At 43.6% G+C, this 23,090-nt stretch overlaps 1 protein-coding gene across 3 annotated transcripts in view; it reads left to right on the top strand.

The window, feature by feature from the left end:
• Window positions 1–17,748: 17,748 nt before the first annotated feature.
• Window positions 17,749–23,090, top strand: part of LOC311232986 (serum response factor-like) — a 162,548-nt gene continuing 157,206 nt past the window's right edge. For all 3 annotated transcript variants that reach the window (XM_084319833.1, XM_084319832.1, XM_084319834.1), the window contains exon 1: window positions 17,749–18,515. In XM_084319833.1, coding sequence (XP_084175959.1) covers window positions 17,886–18,515 — 630 coding nt within the window. In that variant the 5' untranslated portion in view covers window positions 17,749–17,885. The remainder of the gene's footprint in view (window positions 18,516–23,090) is intronic.

Raw genomic sequence — 23,090 nt, forward strand, 5'->3', positions numbered from 1 at the left:
ATCCTAATATGAAAGAGTGTCATTTAATGTTCTATGCTTCCTAATTTTATGTCTGCACTTTATGTGATTTAATGTTCTATGCTTATTTAATGCCTAGTTTTATGTCTGCACTTTATGCCTGTGTGAAGATTAGTGAAGGTTAAGCCGGTCTAAGACTAGCTTAGTGAAGGTTAAACTAATGATGGACTAAAACTAGATTAGTGAAAATTCAACTAATGGTCATAGACTAGATTAATGAAGGTTAAACTAATGGTGTGAAACTAGATTAGTGAGGGTTAAACTGGTCTAAGACTATCTTAGTGAAGGTTCAACTAATGATGGTCTAAAACTAGATTATTGAAGATTAACACAATGGGGACCAGCCACGTATAAATACGGGTTTCGGTGCCATGCGTTGTGGTCCAGAGGCACGTATATAGCTGTGGCAAGTTGTTATTGTTTTATTCCATATTAATAACCGGATCAAGATCCCCGACCGGCTCTGCAGATCTATCCTCGTCTGTGGAATCGAGAACATGCAATACCGGCCAGATCCTCTTAGGGGCGCCATCGCTCCACTGCAGTATACCATGTGGGCGAATGGGGGGGAAAAAATGTACCTTCCAATGGCGTTTCATATTACCCTGATCCCGAACCAACAGCATGCACCGTTGATTACGTTTCGAATCGCAGATTTCACCATGGAATAAGGGGATTTATCATACACCAATGGACATATCGATCTACCAGATGCCGATCGATAACGGGGAAATGCTGGGGGGTATCCCACGGGCTGACGGTAAGACCCTTTTCACCTAAATTACAGCCGGATTGGACCTTGCTGTGTAACGCAAGCAGCCGATCGGTGAATGTGGCAGTTACACGGACACTGTTATTGGTGATCAATAATACTAAACGACCTCCCCCGCCGCCCCCCTTTCATCCATACATGCTTTGGGAGAGCTTTATTTCAGGATTTTTTTTGAACATTTACAGTTATCTATATCATGCCTCGGTAGTACCCCACTTGACGTGTTGTTAGTTGAAAAGAGTTGTGACTGGTTTACATTGTGCTTAATCTTTTCTTCTCTCACATCTGTTGTACAAGAAAAGGTTGGGTCATAATGTATTCCGCGGAGAGTAGACCCGCTAGACCTACTCTTCACCACCGGTTCTCCATTCCCGCCTCCGTCGTGCGCCTCGGTGCTGGGCTGTTGCCACTCTCGTGGTTGCCGACCCAGCCCGGGAGACTGCCGGTGGATAGTTTTCCTCACCGAAGAGCCGAGGGTTCGGTGCCGTCGCTCCGGCGATGGCCTGATCTCGACTCTGGTTCCTCTGGTTCTGGGGAATCGCCCGTTGGTGAACGGGGGGTTGTTTTGGAGCCAGAGGATTTGCGACGCAAACTTTTCGCGTCTGCTCGCTTGCGTCGCAAGATGGTGGCGTGCAGACGCGAACGGCCTGGGTTTGGGGAGCTGCTGGAGACCAGCGAAGATGCGTCCGGCTCGGGATTTCCGATGGAGACTGAGGACTTCATGGACGAGGCGGACGGATTTTTGTATGAGGGCCGCGTGGAGGAGAGTATCCCTCCTCAGGAGACCCCGGAGGGGGGGGAAATGGCTCCATGGGGCGCCCTGTTCGAGGATGTCGAGGAACCACCTTGGCCTCATCAGCAGGATGCCCTACTGTCGGCCACATCGGATTGTGGCTCCTTGACCAGTCGCAGCCTGCTGTATGTGAGGGATGCGGGGTCGGTGGAGGAAGGTTCACAGGGGGAACTGCGGGCCTTGTTTCCCGAGCTCATGGCGGTAGCCGCCACCGCAAACGGTGTGCCGCTGCCGCTGCCATTGCCTGCACCTGTCCCTGATGACCTCATAGGCCATCCCTGGCAGCGTCCCCCAGTGAGAGGGGTGGACGTTGTCTACCCATTTTTCCCATCGATGGGGGCCTATGTTCGTCGGGGTCAGGCGGTGACCAACATCATGGGACTAACTCCTACCTACGTACCAGTTACGCGGGTAGCAGGGTTGGTCAAAGGTATGGGGGAGGGCGTGCCTCGGCTTGACAGTCCGATGGCCGCGCTCCTCTGTCCGGATATGGTGTGGGAACCACTATGCAAGCCGGTCCTCCAGGGGAAATCGGCTAGGCGATTGGCTTATTGGGGTGACCAGTCATTTATCGCTGGTACACAATCGCTGGCTGCGGCGTCTAACATCGCCCACCTGGCTAGATTTGTATCAGGGATAATGACGGGCGGCACGGATCTGACCGAGGTGAAATGCGATCAGATCACCCAGGCTGCGGGAGCTGTCCTGCATCTTTCCCAGGTGCTGGCCATAGCCATGGGGAAAGTGCGTGCCCTGGCCACCCTGGGCCAGCGTCACCTTTGGCTGGAGCAGGCCCGTGTGCCAGAGAAGAAGAGAGCTCCTCTTCTGACGGCCGCCCTCTCCGACGCTGGCCTGTTCGGGAAGGCCCTGCGGTTGATGACCTCAACATGCAGAGAGATGGCAGAGGAGAGATCCATCCTCCAACCCCATTTTCCGCCTCCCGTTCTTGCCGGTGGAGGCAGAAGGCTTCCGCGACGTCGAGCTGTCTCCGTCGCCGCTACCACTGCCTCCGCCGCCGCTGCTGGCCCTGCCAAGAGGGCCAGGGGACGAAACGGCGCTTCTGCCACCGCCGGCCCATCCCAGACCGGAGGAGACGGTAGGGAACGTCGTGTCCAGCAGACTGTAACCTACCGTCCCTCCGGGGCTCCCCGGGGTGGCAAGACTCGAGCGGCGCAAGGTGGCAGACGCCGTTAGGAGTGACTTTTTCCCCTCTGTGTCCCCTCTCCTACACCCTCCCCGGCCCCTCTATGATTTTGTGCCTTGACACTATTTAGTTATTAAATAAAAAAAGTTCCCCGATGGAGGGGGACTGTGTTTTGGCCGAACAAACTGTGTGTTTCTTCAAACAAATCATATGGTGGGGTTGTGTATATATGAATCTGCCCTTTTTTACGTTGTGGGGTGAGTTGTGTTGTGTTACGAGGTTAAGCAAGGTCTGCAACGTACACTCGGTAATAGGTTCTATTTAGCTTGATGCTCCACATGCAGTTAGAACTGGTGTTATTCCATTGCTTTAACTAAGTATATGTGTTTTCACAATGCTGTGTTGTTAGTTGCAGTAATACTCGTACGCACACATTTCACGGCCTAGCCGTTTACTCTCGTTCAGCATTTTTTCCTATGTATGACATAGGCAACGGGTATAGGATTCACGCACAGGCGACTTGTGTTTTGTTGTAAAACCTTTTACACTTTTTATGGGTAGCGGGCATTGTATTAGCTTCGCTATGCTTTGCTTGCTACCGGAGGTTTTTCAAGATGGCTACGGTTGTTTTTCTGTGTGTAGGGATAAAGGGTGTGTTTTCGGGAGGGGGTGTCGGATAAACCCCTCCTTTCCCACTTGATTGGTTTAGGGGATTTTTGATCTCTTCTGCTGAGCCAGTCAGGGCCAGGCCAGTGCTTGGCAGGGGGGGGGGGGGGGGGGGTATTCTACCGACTCCTGTTACATGACAGGATCCGGTAGGTTTTTCCCCGCCCGTTGTAGCGTTGTTGCTATGGCGACGCCTTCCATGAGCTGGTGTCTTAAAGATGTCGCGGTTGGGCGCAGGGCTCACAGTCCTGCTGCGCCCGGTTTATGTGTCAAACTTGAGTCAATTGGTCACGTGTCTCACAGTTTACATATCTTTTTCTTGACCATAGTCTCATGTGGGAAGGTGTTTCTGGGAGGGTCTGGTCTTACACTCTGATTAAAAGGAGTGACTGGATTGAAATCATGTGAAACACAGGGTTTTTACTCCCAGCTGTGCAGTTGGGTCATACGGGTGATGCCTTTTCTTTATTTTTATAAAGAGTTGAATGTGTCTTGATGGATTGGAAATGAGGGTCCCTGATGGAAACAAGACTAGCGTCTTTCTCAGGTCTGCCTCCCCTTAACCTATTGTGTGTATTGCCGTACTGGGTTGTACCCTTTCTGCAGTCTGTTGGGTAAATTTTTTCATTCATTCATTCATGGAGTTGATTGCATCTCGCCCCTCTTGTCGTTTCCCTGGGCGTCTTGGGGATTCAATATGGTGGTCTAAACGGCCTATTGTTGATGTGGGTATGTCCAAACGCACACATAGTGCTAGCTCAGGATGTGCTTTTTGGGCCATTGGCTGACTAGCGCGCCTTGATTGCTTGGGTGAAACAGCGTTTTTATGGAGCAATTGGGATGGGGGTTTTTCCTCTTCCGACACCCTGTGTGGTTGTCGATGGGTTCCCGTTCATGTCAGGGGATGATGACGGAATGGGTCTGGACATATGGGGAAGGGTCTCACGCCCTAGGGGTGGGCCACCGGGCGCGGTTCATACCGACACGTCTGGGTGGCGCCTTCTTTTTTATGTTGGGATCAACACGCATATCTGCCCCTTCTCCTGGGGTTGGCAGGTCGGCGTGATTAGGGCACGGGACTGGTTCTGGTCGCGCTGGTCCAGATCAGTTGCACCCGTTGTCCGCTGGGGATGCAGATCTGCTGTTCTGGTACCCTGAGGGACTTGGGGTTTTTTCAGGGGGAAAAATGCTAGGTCGGTCCGGGTGTCACAGGGTTGAGCGTTATGGGACCCTTGTTAGGTGCGTTGTATTCTGCACTGTCGTAATGGCTTACGGCCGTGCCGACCTGTACGCGCCCGATCTCGTCGGATCTCGACCGCTGTGCGGGTTGGTCTTGGTTGGTACTTGGTTGGGTGACCTCCTGGGAATACCGAGTGCGGGGTGCTGGGGCTGGTCTTCCATTTTTACGCTCTTCTCTTGCGCTTGGCGCTGAGGGGCCTGTTGGGGTGGTTTTAACCTCCTCGGGGGACCCTGTGCCCCCCGTATCACCGGGCCCGGTCCGGGGTAATGCTCGTTGACCCGTAGGCCCGGGATAGCCCTGTTGGAAACCGGAACGCGGGCTGCGGCGGTGCCGCAGGTGTGTTTTGGGGTTTCTTTCCTGAGGGGTTATGGGACCAACCATTGCATGGGGTAATGCCTGGGTGGTTGGTTCTCTGGTGTGTTGCTGCAGTGTCAACTCCCGGTTCTCCGGTTGAGGGTGCCCCTGCACGTTCATGACGTCTGCCGATCGTATGGGCTTTTTCTGTGGGCAGCTGTCAGGGGCCGAGTGGTCTACGGATCCCACTTCTGACATGCTGTTTAAAGGCTTGGTTATGCGACAACGCCAGCATACACCCCTTCCGCCGGGGCGGCTGTTTTCAGCTGTCCTTTCTGGCGCCTGCCTCGTCCGCAGTTTCCAGGCTTGGGTTGACAGCCTGTTGCCTGGTCTTTTTCCCCGGTGCACTGCCTGCTTCCGTTGGTTCCGTTCCGTCTGATGCCAAGCGTCACCCCTAACTAACAGAACTTGGTTATAGCCATAACCTAACGATAGCAATACTATAACGTATAGATATAGCTCTACAAAAAGACATCGGTGTGTTGACAAACCTTGGTCCTCTACCACCATATTAGACTGGTCCCAGCGGTTGTCAAAGTGTTAAACTGGTTTAAAACTAGATTAGTGAAGGTTAAACTAATGGTCTAAAACTAGATTAGTGAAGATTAAACTAATGGTCTAAAACTAGATTAATGAAGGTTAAACTAATGGTCTAAAACTAGATTAGTGAAGGTTAAGATCAAGATTAGGTTTAGATGCAGTTTTGATCAAAGGAGGTTAGTTTATTTGCAGAGCCTGCAGTTAGTTTCCATTCTTACAATGATTTTATCTTATCATTCTATTTTATATCATAAATGATTTTTTTTTAACGTTTAGCCTAGTATATGTTTGTACAAAATGACAGGCCCTCAGGTAGTTTTGTATATGTTTGTACAAAATGACAGGCCCTCAGGTAGTTTAGTATATGTTTGTACAAAATGACAGGCCCTCAGGTAGTTTAGTATATGTTTGTACAAAATGACAGGCCCTCAGGTAGTTTTCTATATGTTTGTACAAAATAACAGGCCCTCATGTAGTTTTCTATATGTTTGTACAAAATAACAGGCCCTCATGTAGTTTAGTATATGTTTGTACAAAATGACAGGCCCTCAATTTAGTATATGTTTGTACAAAATGACAGGCCATCAGGTAGTTTAGTATATGTTTGTACAAAATGACAGGCCCTCAGGTAGTTTAGTATATGTTTGTACAAAAGAACAGGCCCTCAGGTAGTTTAGTATATGTTTGTACAAAATGACAGGCCCTCAGGTAGTTTTCTATATGTTTGTACAAAATAACAGGCCCTCATGTAGTTTTCTATATGTTTGTACAAAATAACAGGCCCTCATGTAGTTTAGTATATGTTTGTACAAAATGACAGGCCCTCAATTTAGTATATGTTTGTACAAAATGACAGGCCATCAGGTAGTTTAGTATATGTTTGTACAAAATGACAGGCCCTCAGGTAGTTTAGTATATGTTTGTACAAAATAACAGGCCCTCAGGTAGTTTAGTATATGTTTGTACAAAATGACAGGCCCTCAGTTTAGTATATGTTTGTACAAAATGACAGGCCATCAGGTAGTTTAGTATATGTTTGTACAAAATGACAGGCCCTCGGGTAGTTTAGTATATGTTTGTACAAAATGACAGGCCCTCAGGTAGTTTAGTATATGTTTGTACAAAATGACAGGCCCTCAGGTAGTTTAGTATATGTTTGTACAAAATAACAGGCCCTCAGGTAGTTTAGTATATGTTTGTACAAAATGACAGGCCCTCAGGTAGTTTAGTATATGTTTGTACAAAATGACAGGCCCTCAGGTAGTTTAGTATATGTTTGTACAAAATGACAGGCCCTCAGGTAGTTTTCTATATGTTTGTACAAAATGACAATATATACTCTATATAGTTCATACTTTATAAACTATACTTTATACACTTTATACTCTCTACTTTATACTCTACTTAATACTCTATACTCTCTACTTAATACTTTATACACTATACGTTATAATCTATACACTACGTTATAATCTACAGTATACTGTATATAATCTACTCTATACTTTATACTCTATTTTATAATCTATATGTAGAAGGGTGGATTATCCCTGCTTGTGGGAGTAGTAGTACACAGACACTGGGTAGTAGGATACTATAGTATTGGACCTATAAGTACCCCCGTCTTTGGCCCGGAACGTCGTACTGGAGGGCTTGCAGCTGGAGTGGATGGGGCCCAGGATTTACTAACCTGGGGACTGGTACTCTGGTCTCCCTCGCCTTCCAAGGCGGTCAGCAGTAGCTCCCCACACACCCTCACTCCCTCAGTACCTCCGACAGCCCTCCCACACCCAGTGACTGTCAGTTCAATAGTATTATTGGGCTTCCCTTTAAGCAGTACCCTTCATTGACCACCTGTATAGACCCTTCAAATGCTATTCTGTAAATGGGGTGTAAGGGTTAAATAATCATGCCGTCACAATATTTACCCAGAGAATAAAATAGCAAATGGAACTCAAAGAAAGAGACACACACAATGATCCCAATTAAATCTACGTTTAGTGAAGCCTGGGCAGATTATACATTACAACGTTAATGCTTACTCATATGGCACCGGGTGCTCTTGTTATCAATGTAGGGGAAGCTCTTCCCACCATAGGCACCGAGTGCTCAATGCATTAAACCACCCCGCTTGTACTGGGGGAACCCAGGCATAGAACGTAGACACATTGGGAGTCTTAGAATCAAACAGTCAAATAAACCAATAACAAAAATAACCAATAAATGTGGGCCCACGTTATCAAAGAAAACCTAACCTAAGCCGGCTTAAATTGTTTGGGGTACCCCTTAGACACTGGTGATTAGCGTTCACTTCAATGGACGTTGCTGTTGGTACACACGTGGTACTGTTAGTACTTAGCCAAGATGGCGGACCCACTCTTGTCACCACTAGTCCGGATGACAAGATGGCGTCGGCGATCCGCGAGCACAGCCAGCAAGTTGGGCGAACAGCAGGCAGTGGTTAGCGGGCAGAGCTTGCTGTATGGCGTCCTCTGCTGGTGGGAAGAGGCGTCCTCTGTACCGTCTGGGAAACGTCCACCGCTGCTGTTGCTGGCTTGCTTGGGTCGCGCGAGCTAATACTTTGGCTACCTTAAAATTAAACACAGCTAAGCTTTGGGTCTCGGCGCACCCTCCTGCTATTCGGTTACACTGTTAACGCAACGTGGCTGACTATACCACCGGTCTCTTCAGCGCCTCGCGCCCGGTAGTCTACTCAAGTCAGACGGAGCCGTTAGCGGCATGCTACTATACCGCACACAGTAACTACTATAACCCGATAACGATAGACGTTAGTCTCGTTAGCTTAGACGTTAGTCCTTGGGTTCGGTTTCTCTTACTCACACACTATCACGGATACTTCTAGGATAACCCGTCACTAGCAAGTATGTCTCATCACCCGTCGCTCGCTCCGGCGGGGCTCCCCTTCACTGACTTCTTCAACGGGGCTATTCCAAAGCACCTCCCGTTGTGGCTGCGACCGTTCACGGCCAAGTCCAATGCCGAAGAGAACTTCCTGTTCCCCTCACCTCCAGGTGATTCCCTCTTCCTCGTTGCTTGCTTCTCTCCACTGCCCCAACTGCCACCACTGCACTCCGCCCCCTGCTGGCAACCTCCACCGGTCCCACGCAAAGACCGCTCCAGAAAGGGAAACAAAGGCTCAATGTTATTGCTAGTAATCCATACTGCATCTGGAGAGGAGTAGCACCTCACCTCGTCGTTAGACTGGGCGAGCTATCCAAAGGAACACTGTTAGTCTATCCAAAGGAACACTGTAAATCACACGTTATACACACACAGGGAAAGTAACAGTTAGTTAGCACTACTGAATACTTTGTAGAATATTCAGGCTGCTACATATACTTTATACTTTATATACTGTATACTTTATACTCTATATACTTTATACTCTACACTCTATACGTTATACTCTACTGTATATACTCTACTTTATAGTCTACTCTATACTTTATACTCTACTTTATACTCTATACTTTATACTCTATATTTTATACTTTATATACTCTATACTTTATATACTCTAGTTCATACTTCATATACTCTATACTTTATATACTCTATAGTTCATACTTTATAAACTATACTTTATACACTTTATACTTTATACTTGCTACTTAATACTCTACTCTCTACTTACTCTATACTTTACACTCAATACTTTATATTCTATATTTTAAGAATATAAAGTATTAATACTTTGTACTCAATACTTTATATTCTACATTTTATACATGATATTCTATACTCGATACTTTACACTCTATAATATATTGTACTTTATGTTACACTTTATTTACAATGGTATGATGACTTTCTGATGTTGAACCAGCTAACTTTAAACCTGATCTATGTACGTTTTTGATGAAAAGATATGAATTATTTAGCAAAGAGTGAATAATCAGAGCATGTGTTCCAGACCATCGACGACTGAAGAGTTTAAATAGTGCGGTGGCTTAGCAAAAAAATTTGGACGCGCTGGACAAAAGCACCAAATTTTTCCCACGTGTTCCTCATCATCATAGCTTTCATTTTGGGGTAGGGGCCACGTCATCATGATGGATTTCAAGATGGCCGCCATGTAAAATCAAGGTTCTGCCCATTAATAAATATCTTGGTCCATAGCGCGCTCAATATTTGAGCGAACACAAAGGTATTGGTATCCCTGTAAACTAGAGAAGCTAAGCTTTCCATTGGTATCATTTTCATTAAGCCCAACTGTTGGGAAGGGGGTTTTAATAGGCAATTATTCAAAATTATGTTAAATTTTCGCCTAGAAAAAACTGCCATGCTCATCTTCCAAAAGGTCCCTTGGCCGTTCACATGAATATATCAGAGTGGACATTGGTTTTATATACCCACAAGCCTTTTCTTTCCAGACATACCCACTTTGTCCAACTTGCATGCTATTTGGGGAGATAATCAAGCAGGTTTGTGCATGTGGTACAAATGTGTCGAACATTCTAACAACTGCCAAAAATATGAATGTTGGGTTAGGGTTTGTTGTTAGAATGTTGAACATAGAAGATCAATTTTGGTGTCAAACTACACATTTTCTGGGTCAATAAATGTGTTAATGCTATGAAGAATGTCACCAGATGAATATTTGTACCATTCTAACAACATATTTACATAATGTTTTACTTGTTTAACAGTCAGACATGCATGAATCAAATAGACATTTTATTAGGATCACTATAAGAACAAATTATCTCGTAAAGTTATGGCGGAGGGAGGTGGCACAGAGACATAGGAACTTCAATAAATTACATGTATTATTATTATTATTATTATTATCATAACTCTTTAGCCTGTATAGGCGTATTTAACTGTTATGGTGTGTGGAACTAAGTATATGGTGCAAAGACTATGTGGGAATGATGTTGCGTATGACCAATATGCATAGTTGTGTGCAAGAGTCACTGTGTGCAAGAGTCCAGCATGTGTGCATGTGTGTGAGCAAGAGTCCAGAGGTAGGAAGGCTGGGGTCTGTGAAGCACAAGGGAGTGGTCCAGGGAAAGTTGGTTGGAGGCGTCACTGGGGAGCGAGAGGAAATATGAATAAGTACGAGCTTGTAGCGAATGCGAGGCACCACAAAATACTAAACACTGGAAAAGCTTAATAGAATCAAGACTATCGTATATATGTGTCTAGGTTCTGGCACTAGACCCATGGCATGCTGGCCTTGATCCTGGTCAGCATCCTCATCAGTGGGCAGGCGGTAGGAAGGCCTGAGTCCTGGAAGCATGAGGGAGAGGTCCAGGGAACGTCTGGGGGAACGTGAGGCTTGAGAGGGGTCACAAGGTGTCTTGACAGGTCCAGGGGAATCACTGAGGAGCAAAAGCAAATACTGGTAAGCGTGGGTTGTAGGTTGTAAGGCAGCACAAAATACAAAACAATAAAAGAAGCTTAATAGAATAGACTAGAGAACTAGACTGTAGCCTACCATATGTGGCCACGGTCTGGCACTGGGAACCATGGCACGCTGGCTTTGATCCTGGTCGGAATCTTCCTCAGCGGGAAGGCTGGAGTCCAGGAAGCACGAGAGAGAGGTCCAGGGAATCTCCGGGTGAGTGCACAGAAGCTGTGACATATCTGTCACAATGGCAGCTGCAAAGATCTGTGCATTTCCAATGTGCCTTCTTGCATGAGCACCTTGCACCACAACCACTTCAATTGCACTTCACAAGTTCATTGCAGGCTTTTGATGCCATGGGTAGATTGCTCCACACAGGAAGCCAGACCTCTCCATCCAAGGTCCATCCCCATCCTTCAGGACTGAGTGCCGGCTGTTGGGCCAGGTCAGACATCGCCCAGATCCCAGACTGGTAAGCAATTCGCTTTACATGTTGCAGAAGTGCATCTTGGGTAGGTGGAATGTGTTCCATGGATCTGTTTTTTTGACAGAACAACACTCACCGTGCTTCATCGACAGGTTTCAATTCACTAGTCTTGTCATAGAGGATGATGGTAAAGCGCTCCAGAAGGTGAAAGTGCTGGGCTTCTATGGTCACAGGAGTAAATGGATTTTCTGCCATGAAGTTGAAGGCCTCTGTGACTTGAGGGTAGGCATTCCAAGCCACCCATGCAGACTTCTTCCCCTTCCCGCAAAATGTTGAAGTTGTGTCACAGCCCGTGTATGAATGGAAGATGGGAAGTGCTGTGGACTTGTCTTTCCCAAGAGCATGGCAGATGGTGGAGGAGCCAAAGCTATATTTAGGTTATTGTATTATATGAATGTTTATATGTTTATTTTTATAACCTTACATTGAAACGGCATTAGGAATATTGATTGGATTTAGATAAAGTCATTGAACCGTCTTATTTGTCATAATATAACATTCTAGAACATTTGTGATGTCACAGTATGATGTCATGCCTGAACGTTCTAGAACATTTGTGATGTCACAGTATGATGTCATGATCGAACGTTCTGGAACATTTGTGATGTCACTGTATGATGTCATAACCGAACATTCTAGAACATTTGTGTCTCTATGCCGAGGGCAGTAATATGCCACGATGCATCTACACTGCCGGAAATTCTAAAGAAGAAGAAGAGTCAGCGCTGACATTTCTGCACGTGTCAGAGTTGTATCAGAGGATATAGCGTTATTGTATTTATTAGTATTGGACAGGCAAGAGGAGCAAAGAAGGAGGAGATAGAGTCGATAGTAATGTGTTTTTGAAGATGAGAAGAAGAAGAGGGTAAACAATCAAAAGTTGGTTTACCAGAGGCCTAACTATGGAAACCATACCACTAGCGTAGTATAAGAACTGAGGAGGGCAGTAATACGCCTGCGGGAAATTCAAAAGACGAAAGAAGAAGAAGAAGAAGAGCTCATCAAAAGAACTGCGGAGGGCAGTAATACATGTACGCCACGATGCGTCTACACTGCCGGAAATTCAAAAGAAGAAGAAGAAGAAGAACAGAACAGGTAGTGTGTAGCTTGAAACAGGACTGAACAGGACTGAACAGATAGACTAAACAACATAGACTGAAGCCTGCATTTCTCAACCAAGGTGCCAAGCCTACCGTTTTGCTGTGGAAAGAGCCGGCAACTTGATTTACGGCTTTCCAGTGTGGAGGAATTTTCATGTGTCGAGTCGGCGGTGATTTTGGAGAGTGGGAAATACAGTTTTCTTACCTTGTAGTAGTGACGTGAATATTTAGGAAAGTAGCTTTAAGACCACTTCTGTAAAGAAAGACTTCGGTGTGGAAGAGAAATAAACCATTTGGATATCTTTGTTTTACACTGGAGCGGCTGTGGACATTCTTTTTCTTTATCAACGAACGTACTACTCACGAGTAAGCAACTTTAACCAGTAGAGTGGAACGTCGGCCCTCATATTAGTAAGAAAACTCTGTTCCAAGAGGAAAAAGGAATCAACACAAACTACTGGAGCGCTGAAAGAAGGATAACAACAAAATGACGGAACCTAAGAAGGTTGAGCTGACACAAAGGGTCTATGAGGAAGATGTCCGTCAGGCCATCAATAAGAGGAGAGCTAAGTTAGGTCAACTAACTGGTCACATGAATAAGATGAATCAATTAATGGATGAGGATGACGACGGTAACTTGGAAGGTGTACAACATAGGTGTCAAACTCACGGCCCGCGGGCCAAATCCGGCCCGCCACGTCATTTGATGTGGCCCCCCAAGAGCTCAGGTAAAAAATAAAAATATAAATAATTTTTTTTTTTTTTTTTTTTTTTTTTACATTAATATTGGGTTAAAAAATAGCAGTGTTAAAATAATTGTGGGTTAATGCGTTAATAAAGCTTTAACTTTGACAGCCTTAGTTATTACACATTCTTACACATACATGTATGTTGAACATCTGAGGTAACAAAGGAAAAAAGCCAAAAGCACTTACTCCTCAGACATTCTTTGACAATTTTACAGCCCAAAATACAAAAAAGATCCAGGCGGAATAGGTAACAAAGGGTTGAAGAAATATTGTCTGAACTGTCAGATGCAAACTGGCTGTGTGACATAACCGAGCATCTCGCTCAATTGAATAAGAAGCTGTAGGGACGCAAACAAGTCCCACCCAAAACTTGACCAATATAGTTGTGAACTGAGACAACCCTTATTTTGTTATTTTTGAGTACAGTTACAGTTGTGTGTTCATGCAGACACATAATAGCAATTTCATTACGAATTGAAAATGGGGGACCCTGATGTAAACAAGTCGATAAAGTTAATTAAACTATCTTCCATTAGTTGGATGTATGGCCTCTGCAAGGTTGTGTGCAGCCATTTGTTTTTGTAACATCTGCTACATCTGTCCCACGTGTTCTTTGCAGCTCACAGTTGTTAGTTCTGCCCATCTTGACTGTGACAAAAAGGTTTTGAACAAACTTAATGTCATAGCTTGTATTTGATGATATTCTTCTTTGTTATTTACTTGAATGGTTTGATCATTGATTGGTGGAGTAATATGGGGTTCTGATAAACTAAAATTATTTGTTAAAATAACATAAGCTAACATATATTTTTACATTTATGCAAATGAATATGCAATATGTATAACTTGAATAAGTAATAAATACAGAAACACCATGTTTAACAATATGTAAATGTGTAGCTACATTTATTTTACATTACATTAACATTTATACGGTCTTTGGCCCTTTGAGGGCAACCATAATGCTGATGTGGCCCTCTGTGAAAATGAGTTTGACACCCCTGGGTACAAGATTGATAGAATTCAACAATCTATTTGGAGAGTTCGGTGAGCTTAAACTTCAGTCCAGGTGGTACTAAGCAAGACATCAGAAGAGGAGAAGAAGAAAGATCAGGATGAATGGTTCACGCCGAAGGCTGACACATTTTACAACTTTACAGTAAAGGCTGACACATGGATGAAAGAGGTGCATCAGCGTATAGCGGAGTCTAGGAAGCACCAAGATGAGGTCAGGCCTGAAGACAGTGCATCCGGCATCGTAAAAAGGAAAGGGTCTAGACCAGGGGTCAACAACCTTTTTGACATGGAGTGCCTGTTGGAAATATAGTTGTAACTAGTGTGCCTCAACAATATTCCATGCATCGTAATTTTTTTTTCTCATAATCAGGTCTTTTTAATAATAATTTTTACATTATTACATCATTATTGTTATTGTTATTATTAACAATATTATTATGATGGTTGTATCAACCCTAAATCTGAGTTGGGGGGGGGGGGAATGCAATGCAGACAAACAGCTGCATACAGTGCGACCATTTCACTCACATTTGCCCATTCATTTTTGGACACATCACACACCATTGGTGTGTGTACTGTACGTGTGCTGTCATAGCTCCACCTACAGGCCTAATGGAGAACACCAGGATGTGAATGGAGGGTGAATGTGAGGTATATTGTGTAAATACGTTTTGATTCATCGCAAGACTACACTGTAAAAAAAATATAATAATAAGTTACCAGAACTTAAAAATATTGAGTTCAGTTACTGTGCATTAAGGTTTTCAGTTTTCAATCCATAATAAGTTAACAGAAAAATAAACTATGTTTATTGTCATTGTTTTAAGAACACAAGTTGACTTGGTAATACTCACATTTTGAGAAAAAAATTGCTTTTAACATGTGCAATATTCAATGAAATAGAAAAATAAATAATACAATTTGTTGATTAATCCCACTGGTCACAATGGTGACCGTAATAATGTTTTTGTTATAAGGCTCTGCAAATGTTACTGAATGATGTAGCAATGTATTTCCAGCTAAATTGAAATATTAAACAAATAAAGGGTCTCAATTAAATATGTGGTAGTAAAAATAACCTGTGGGAGGATTTCAACAAGATAAATGCGACAACAGTGCAAAATATTTCACTATAATATTTCAAAGCAAAAAAAAAAAATTAATTTTCATTTTTATTTTTTATTTTTTTGCTGCCCCCTGTGCCTATGCAGGCACGCGTGCCTAGGGTTGCCTACCCCTGGTCTAGACTCTAGAGCACCATCCACTACATTTTCCAGAACATCATTTGCAAGCGTGCATCTGAAAGTTGAATTAGAGAGGGCTGAGTTGCTAGCCCAGGCTTCCGCTTTAAAGCAAAAACGACAACTCGATGAACAGGAGGCTCTGCTCTTAGCTACCTCATCTAAGCTAAGAGCAGAGAGAGAGGATTTACAGGTCCATGCTGCTTTAGCTGCCGCAGAGGCTAAGTTCAAAGTACTAGAAGAGTACGAGGGCCAGCGAGTTGGAAAGAAGAGGCTTGTGGGTACATATGAAACCAATGTTCACTCTGATATATTCATGTGAACGGCCAAGGGACCTTTTGGAAGATGACCATGGCAGTTTTTTCTAGGCGAAAATTTAACATAATTTTGAATCATTGCCTATTAAAATCTCCTTCCCAACAGTTGGGCTTAATGAAAATGATACCAATGGAAAGCTTAGCTTCTCTAGTTTACAGGGATACCAATACCTTTGTGTTCGCTTAAATATTGAGCGCGTTATGGACCAAGATATTTATTAATGGGCAGAACCTTGATTTTACATGGCGGCCATCTTGAAATCCATCATGATGACGTGGCCCCTACCCCAAAATGAAAGCTATGATGATGAGGAACACGTGGGAAAAATTTGGTGCTTTTGTCCGGCGTGTCCACATCCTTCTCAAATCTGGTGCTAAGCCACCGCACTAAAAGGACTCAGTGGGTATATGAAAAGGCACTGTGACCAAACCATCCACCAGGCCAGGACCAAAGCCTTCCCTGGGACCGGACTCTGGTCATAATGGATAGGCTTACTACTTTAATATGCACAGAGGTGAGTAGGTTTAATACTTTAATATGCAGAGAAATGTGTAGTAGGCTTACTACTTTAATAAGCACAGAGAAATAGGTGAGTAGGTTTAATACTTTAATATGCAGAGAAATGTGTAGTACTATGGCTTACTACTTTAATGCACAGAGAAATGTGTAGTAGGCTTACTACTTTAATATGCAGATACATGTGTAGTAGGCTTACTACTTTAATATGCAGATAAATGTGTAGTAGGCTTACCACTTTAATATGCAGAGAAATGTGTAGTAGGCTTACTACTTTAATATGCACAGATAAATAGACAAGTAGGCTTACTACTTTGATATGCACAGATAAATAGACAAGTAGGCTTACTACTTTGATATGCACAGATAAATAGACAAGTAGGCGTACTACTTTAATATGCACAGATAAATAGACAAGTAGTCTTACTACTTTAATATGCACAGAGAAATAGGCAAGTAGACTTACTACTTTAATATGCACAAATAGAGAAGTAGGCTTACTACTTTAATGTGCAGAGAAATAGGTGACTATAGGCTTACTACTTTACTATGCAGAGAAATATGTAGTAGGCTTACTACTTTAATATGTACAGAGAAATAGGCAAGTAGGCTTACTACTTTAATAGAGAAATAGGCAAGTAGGCTTACTTTAATATGCACAAATAGACAAGTAGGCTTACTACTTTAATATGCACAGATAAATATACAAGTAGGCATACTACTTTAATATGCACAGAGAAAATAGGTGACTAGGCTTACTACTTTACTATGCAGAGAAATATGTAGTACTTTAATATGCAAACAAATAGGTAAGTAGGCTTACTACTTTAATATGAGTGCAGACTGAACTGAGAGTGAATTAAGTTGCTGCCATTATGAAAGGCACACTGTTGTGATTGTGAAGTGATATTACGAGGTAAATTATGTGACATGTTTTCTTATCTCGGTGTCTCGTTCCCAGGTCCGCAGTGACGTCGAGGGGTAGCGCAACCATGTTGGTATTTATTCTAATAGTTGTCCCTCGTCGGCCAATGGCAGCGTATTTAGATCACCGTCGGCCAATCTGCAGACGATGCTGTGACTCACCATATAAGGAGAGACAACTCCATATAAGGAAACATTATATCTCTTTATAAGGAGGAAAGTAGTTCTTGGGTTTGTTGATATATCGGTCTACTCATCATGGTTATTTGATAGTGGTTGTTTCTGCTTGTGAGTAGTTGTGAGTAAACTGTCACGATACATAATGTTCTACATGGTGAGTTTGGACATTTCTAAAAGAAGAGACGTGACGACAGTTTAGTTTACAACGCGGACTATATTACGCGGCGGAGTGAGATTCAAAGGGCGTCCTGAGCGTTTTCCTTTTTGAGAGAAGCGCTCGGAGTTTTGGAACGAGAGGACACCGGGCTGAAGGCTGAAGGAGAACCAGGCAGACACACAGCAGCAAGTTACTTTCCATGTTGTGTTTCTATGCGCGCTGTGCTGATTCCAACAAGACGCGCCGCACCAGCTTTTCACGGCTGCAAGTTTTTTAGAGACCCGGTCCCGTAAATAGAATGTTACCGAGCCAGGCGGGATTGGCACCATCTGGAAACGGGTCAGCGTCGGGCAGGGGATCGTTCTCCGGAATTATTGGGAGCGGGATTCGTCCCGTGTTGCTCAGAGCAGCGGGGCACGCGTTACCTGGTACCGGGGACGGGTACTCAGACGGGAGACAAGGGGTCCGGGACCGTGTCGGGATGTTGGGGGGCAACGGTCCGAGAGGAGGGAGACCGGGGAACGGGACGTTGGGGCTCACGACCCTGCAGCCGGTGGTCCAGGGCGGCCTGGGGGGTTTGCACTCCGCCGTGACGCACGGAGGCAGATTCGACCACCACGATAGAGAAAGCGCACCTTTATGCAGCGGCTCCGATAACGACTCTGACTCCGGGGACGACGAGGACCACATCATGGGTTCACTCGGGGACAGGAGAGGGGTGAAGCGGGAGAGAGGGGAGATGGAGGCGGCGGTGGGCCAGGAGGTGGTGGGGCCGCCCGGAGCGTACGGCATGGTCCCCGGCGGTGTGGCTGGGGCCAAGCCGGGCAAGAAGACACGCGGGCGCGTCAAAATAAAGATGGAATTTATTGATAACAAACTGAGGCGATACACAACTTTCAGTAAGAGGAAGACTGGGATCATGAAGAAGGTAAGATCTCCTCTAACAGCCGCAGCAACACCTCGTCCAGGTGCTAAAGATACATGTCACTCACTCACTCATTCTTCCATTCATCAATTCTCACATTCATGGTACAATGGGTAGAGCAAGGCACTAACACCGCCAGGGTTAGGGGTTCCATTCTCTGTGTAGCTCAGTGGGTAGAGCAAGGCACTAACACTGCCAGGGTTAGGGGTTCCATTCCCTGTGTAGCTCAGTGGGTAGAGCAAGGCACTAACACCGCCAGGGTTAGGGGTTCCATTCCCTGTGTAGCTCAGTGGGTAGAGCAAGGCACTACACCGCCAGGGTTAGGGGTTCCATTCCCTGTGTAGCTCAGTGGGTAGAGCAAGGCACTAACACCGCCAGGGTTAGGGGTTCCATTCCCTGTGTATCAATGGGTAGAGCATGGCACTAACACCACCAGGGTTAGGGGTTCCATTCCCTGTGTATCTTGGGTAGAGCAAGGCACTAACACTGCCAGAGTTTGGGCTTCAGAGTTGGTAGTCTACACCCTCCCCAGACCGACAGAGGTGACATGTGGTAGTCTACACACCCTCCTCAGACCGACAGAGGTGACATGCATGTGGTAGTCTACACACCCTCCTCAGACCGACAGAGGTGACAGGTGGTATAGTCTACAGTACACCCTCCTCAGACCGACAGAGGTGACATGTGGTAGTCTACAACAAGCAGTGGTTCTCAACTGGTCTAGCCTCAGTCAGGACCCAACATTTTCCTTAGTCATTAAGTCGCGACCCAATTTTTTTTAACCACTATGATTTATTAAAAAAAAAAAATGCAGTAATACACAATCTTTCATGCACTGTTAAAAACATGAAATAAACACAAAAGTGCAACAAAAGTGCAACTAGGGCTAAAATAAAAAAAACAATGAAATAAAATAATAATAAATAATAATGCTGCTTCTCTTAGCAGACTTCTTAGCTTAACATAACAGACCTAAGTTTGGGGGAACTAATGGGATAACTGGGGTTGCAACAAAAGTGCAACTAGGGCTAAAAACACAATGAAATAAAATAATAATAATAAAAAATATGCTTCTTAGCAGACTTCTTATCTTAACATAACATACCTAAGTTTGGGGAACTAATGGGATAACTGGGGATGCAACAAAAGTGCAACTAGGGCTAAAATAAAAAAACAATGAAATAAAATAATAATAAATAATATATGCTGCTTCTCTTAGCAGACTTCTTAGCTTAACATAACAGACCTAAGTTTGGGGAAACTAATGGGATAACTGGGGTTGCAACAAAAGTGCAACTAGGGCTAAAAACACAATGAAATAAAATAATAATAATAATAAATTAATAAATAATATGCTTCTTAGCAGACTTCTTAGCTTAACATAACATACCTAAGTTTGGGGAACTAATGGGATAACTGGGGATGCAACAAAAGTGCAACTAGGGCTAAAAACTAGGGATGTCCCGATCAATTTTTTTTGCTCCCGATCCGATCCCGATCATGTGATTTTGAGTATCTACCGATACTGATTTTTCCCGATCCGATCAAGAAAAAAAAAATAATAATAATTTTTTTTTATTTTTTCATCCCAATTTCTCACATTACATTCACCCTGAATGTTGACGTTATCCAGGTGAAAAGTTAACTTCATTTAAGCGAGGCATTGCAATCCTTGACATAAATCATTTGATGTATAATTAAATCAAAGGAAATGCGTTTGTTTTGGCAAAATTCTTCTGCTCTGTGTGACAATAAATAAATGAATGATGATATGTAATTTAAAACCAAAACTAAGGCCTCAGTATGAGTTTAAGACGTGAATATGGTCATGTTTGTTGAATAAAAAATGATCCCGATCTTCGGAAAATCTGCCCCGATCCCGATCACGTGATCGGATAGGGACATACTAAAAACCCAATGAAATAAAATTCTAATAATAATAAATAATATTATGCTTCTTAGCAGACTTCTTAGCTTAACATCCCAGGGGACTAATAATGGGATAACTGGGGATGTTGTTTGCTCCTGACAAGAGTCTCAAAGTCTGGGGTGATGGTAGACAAAGCAACTCTGAGGTTGTGCTCAAAGTCCAATTTGTTCCTCTGCTTTGTCTTCAGCTGGACCAGAGCTGAGAAGCACTTTCACAAAAAAAAAATCGTCGACGAGGAATTGTTGCGTCGATTAGTCAAAAAAATATATATATAATTATATATATATATATTTTTTGCACTACCTATCTTTGTGAAAGTGGCTTCTCAGCTCTGGTCCAGCCAGCTGAAGACTTCTTAGCTTAACATAACAGGCCGACAGTAAGTTTGGGGGAACTAATGGGATAACTGTAGAGCCATATGAAATCCGTTTAATTTTTTTCCAAATTCCATTTTATTTTTTTCCAAATTCCGTTTTTTCCGTTTTAATATTTCAGAATTCTGTATTTTGCTTTGTACGCTCATTTTACCATCAGAAATAGTGTCTAATAAGTGGGAATGAATAAATGTCCACAATTTAATAAGATATAACAGTCCATTTAATAGGGCTGTCTTAAATACTTCGAAGCTTCGTTCGATGGGCATGGGATTCGAATATGAAAATAAAATTTGATTATTAAAAAATATAAAAGATATATATATATTTTTTTGCAAAATCAACTCTGCCTCTCTTTGTTAACTACAACAAGCAATGCTGTTTGTTATTTAAGATGAGGTCGGACTCGGCACCGACAGATTTGTGTTCATTGTGCTGCTTTTATAAAGCCTCAAATGACGGCTTACAATATTTCATGAAAGCAAAGTGTTTTGTTTGTCTAAGATTTAAAAAGGTTTAAACTTTACAGCACTGACAAAGTTGAACAAAGTGCTGTACAAAAGCCCACAACATAAAAAAAAAATTATATATTTTTTTTACAGTTGATTCCATTTTTATTGCTCAATTCCGCGATTCCGTCCGCGATTCCGTGATCGCGGATTTCATATGGCTCTAGATAACTGGGGATGTTGTTTGGTCCTGACAAGAGTCTCAAAGCAACTCTGAGGTCATGCTCAATGTCCAATCTGTTCCTCTGCTCTGTCTTCAGCTGGACCAGAGCTGAGAAGCCACTTTCACAAAGATAGGTAGTGCAAATTATAATAATTTTTTTTATATAATTGTTTTTTGATTAGTCGAGTAATCGAAAAAATAATCGACAGATTAGTCGACTACCAAAATAGTCATTAGTTGCAGCCCTATAGTCTACACACCCTCCTCAGACCGACAAAGGCGACATGTGGTAGTCTACACACCCTCCTCAGACCGACGGAGGAGACCATGTGGTAGTCTACACACCCTCCTCAGACCGACAGAGGAGACATGTGGTAGTCTACACACCCTCCTCAGACCGACAGAGGAGACATGTGGTAGTCTACACACCCTCCCCAGACCGACAGAGGAGACAGGTGGTAGTCTACACCCTCCCCTAGTTTAACCCTAACCCTACAGTAGTTTAACCTTAACCCTAACCCTAGTTTAACCCCAAGTAAAGCCAGTAAAGCCAATGGACCTGTTTGGATTTCTGCATGAAAAAAGCTTTTGCTTTGGAACACAGTGGTTGTCTGTCTGTCTGTCTGACTACTGATTAGCTGATTGAATGGTTTGCTAATTGGTTGATTGGTTTATTCCCTGACTGACTGACACCAGTTGACTGATTTACAGACTTACTGGCCAACTGACCAACTAGCTGTCTACCTGACCAACTGGCTGTCTACCTGACCAACTGACTGTCTACCTGACCGAATATTGATTGGATTTAGATAAAGTCATTGAACCGTCTTATTTGTCATAATAGAACATTCTAGAACATTTGTGATGTCACAGTATGATGTCATGACCGAACGTTCTAGAACATTTGTGATGTCACAGTATGATGTCATGATCGAACGTACTGGAACATTTGTGATGTCACAGTATGATGTCATCATGACCGAACGTTCTAGAACATTTCTGATGTCACAGTATGATGTCATGCTCAAACGTTCTGGAACATTCGTGATGTCACCGTATGATGTCATAACCGACATTAATAATTTAACTAAATGTACAAAAATATCAGTGTTTTGTTTTTTGGTGTGCTTCTTATTCTAGGTGTTCAGGTTGCCTGATTTGTTAAAACATGCACATGTACCTCAATTTGAAATGCCTGCAGTTTACCATGAGATAATATAAAAGGAACTAGGGATGGCACCAATCCGATACTCCATGTTTCTGTTTCTCCGATGCGCGCCTCTGCCTCGTGTATTCTGGTGCTTTGTGCTTTGGCCTGTAGTGCGTTAGCTCTCAGTTCTTGATTAATTTCCTTTTTAAAATCTTTGAGTTCTGTCATCAGTTCTGTCTTTAATTCTTCTTGTGTCGTTTTCAAGTCGTTCTTCAGTTCTGTCTTAAGGTCGCGTATCTCTCTGCTAATGTTGGCAAGTCCCACTTGAATTGTTTCAGTCGTGTTTTCACCGCCGCCATCTTCACCCATGTTAGTTGATCTTACTTTGTCCATCTCGCCGTTTTCGTCGTCTTTCTCCTGTTTTTTACAATTCCTTCGACTCCTTCGACTCA

This window comes from Notolepis coatsorum (genome assembly GCF_963971535.1).
Source record: "Notolepis coatsorum genome assembly, chromosome: 8".
NCBI classification, from domain to species: domain Eukaryota; kingdom Metazoa; phylum Chordata; class Actinopteri; order Aulopiformes; family Paralepididae; genus Notolepis; species Notolepis coatsorum.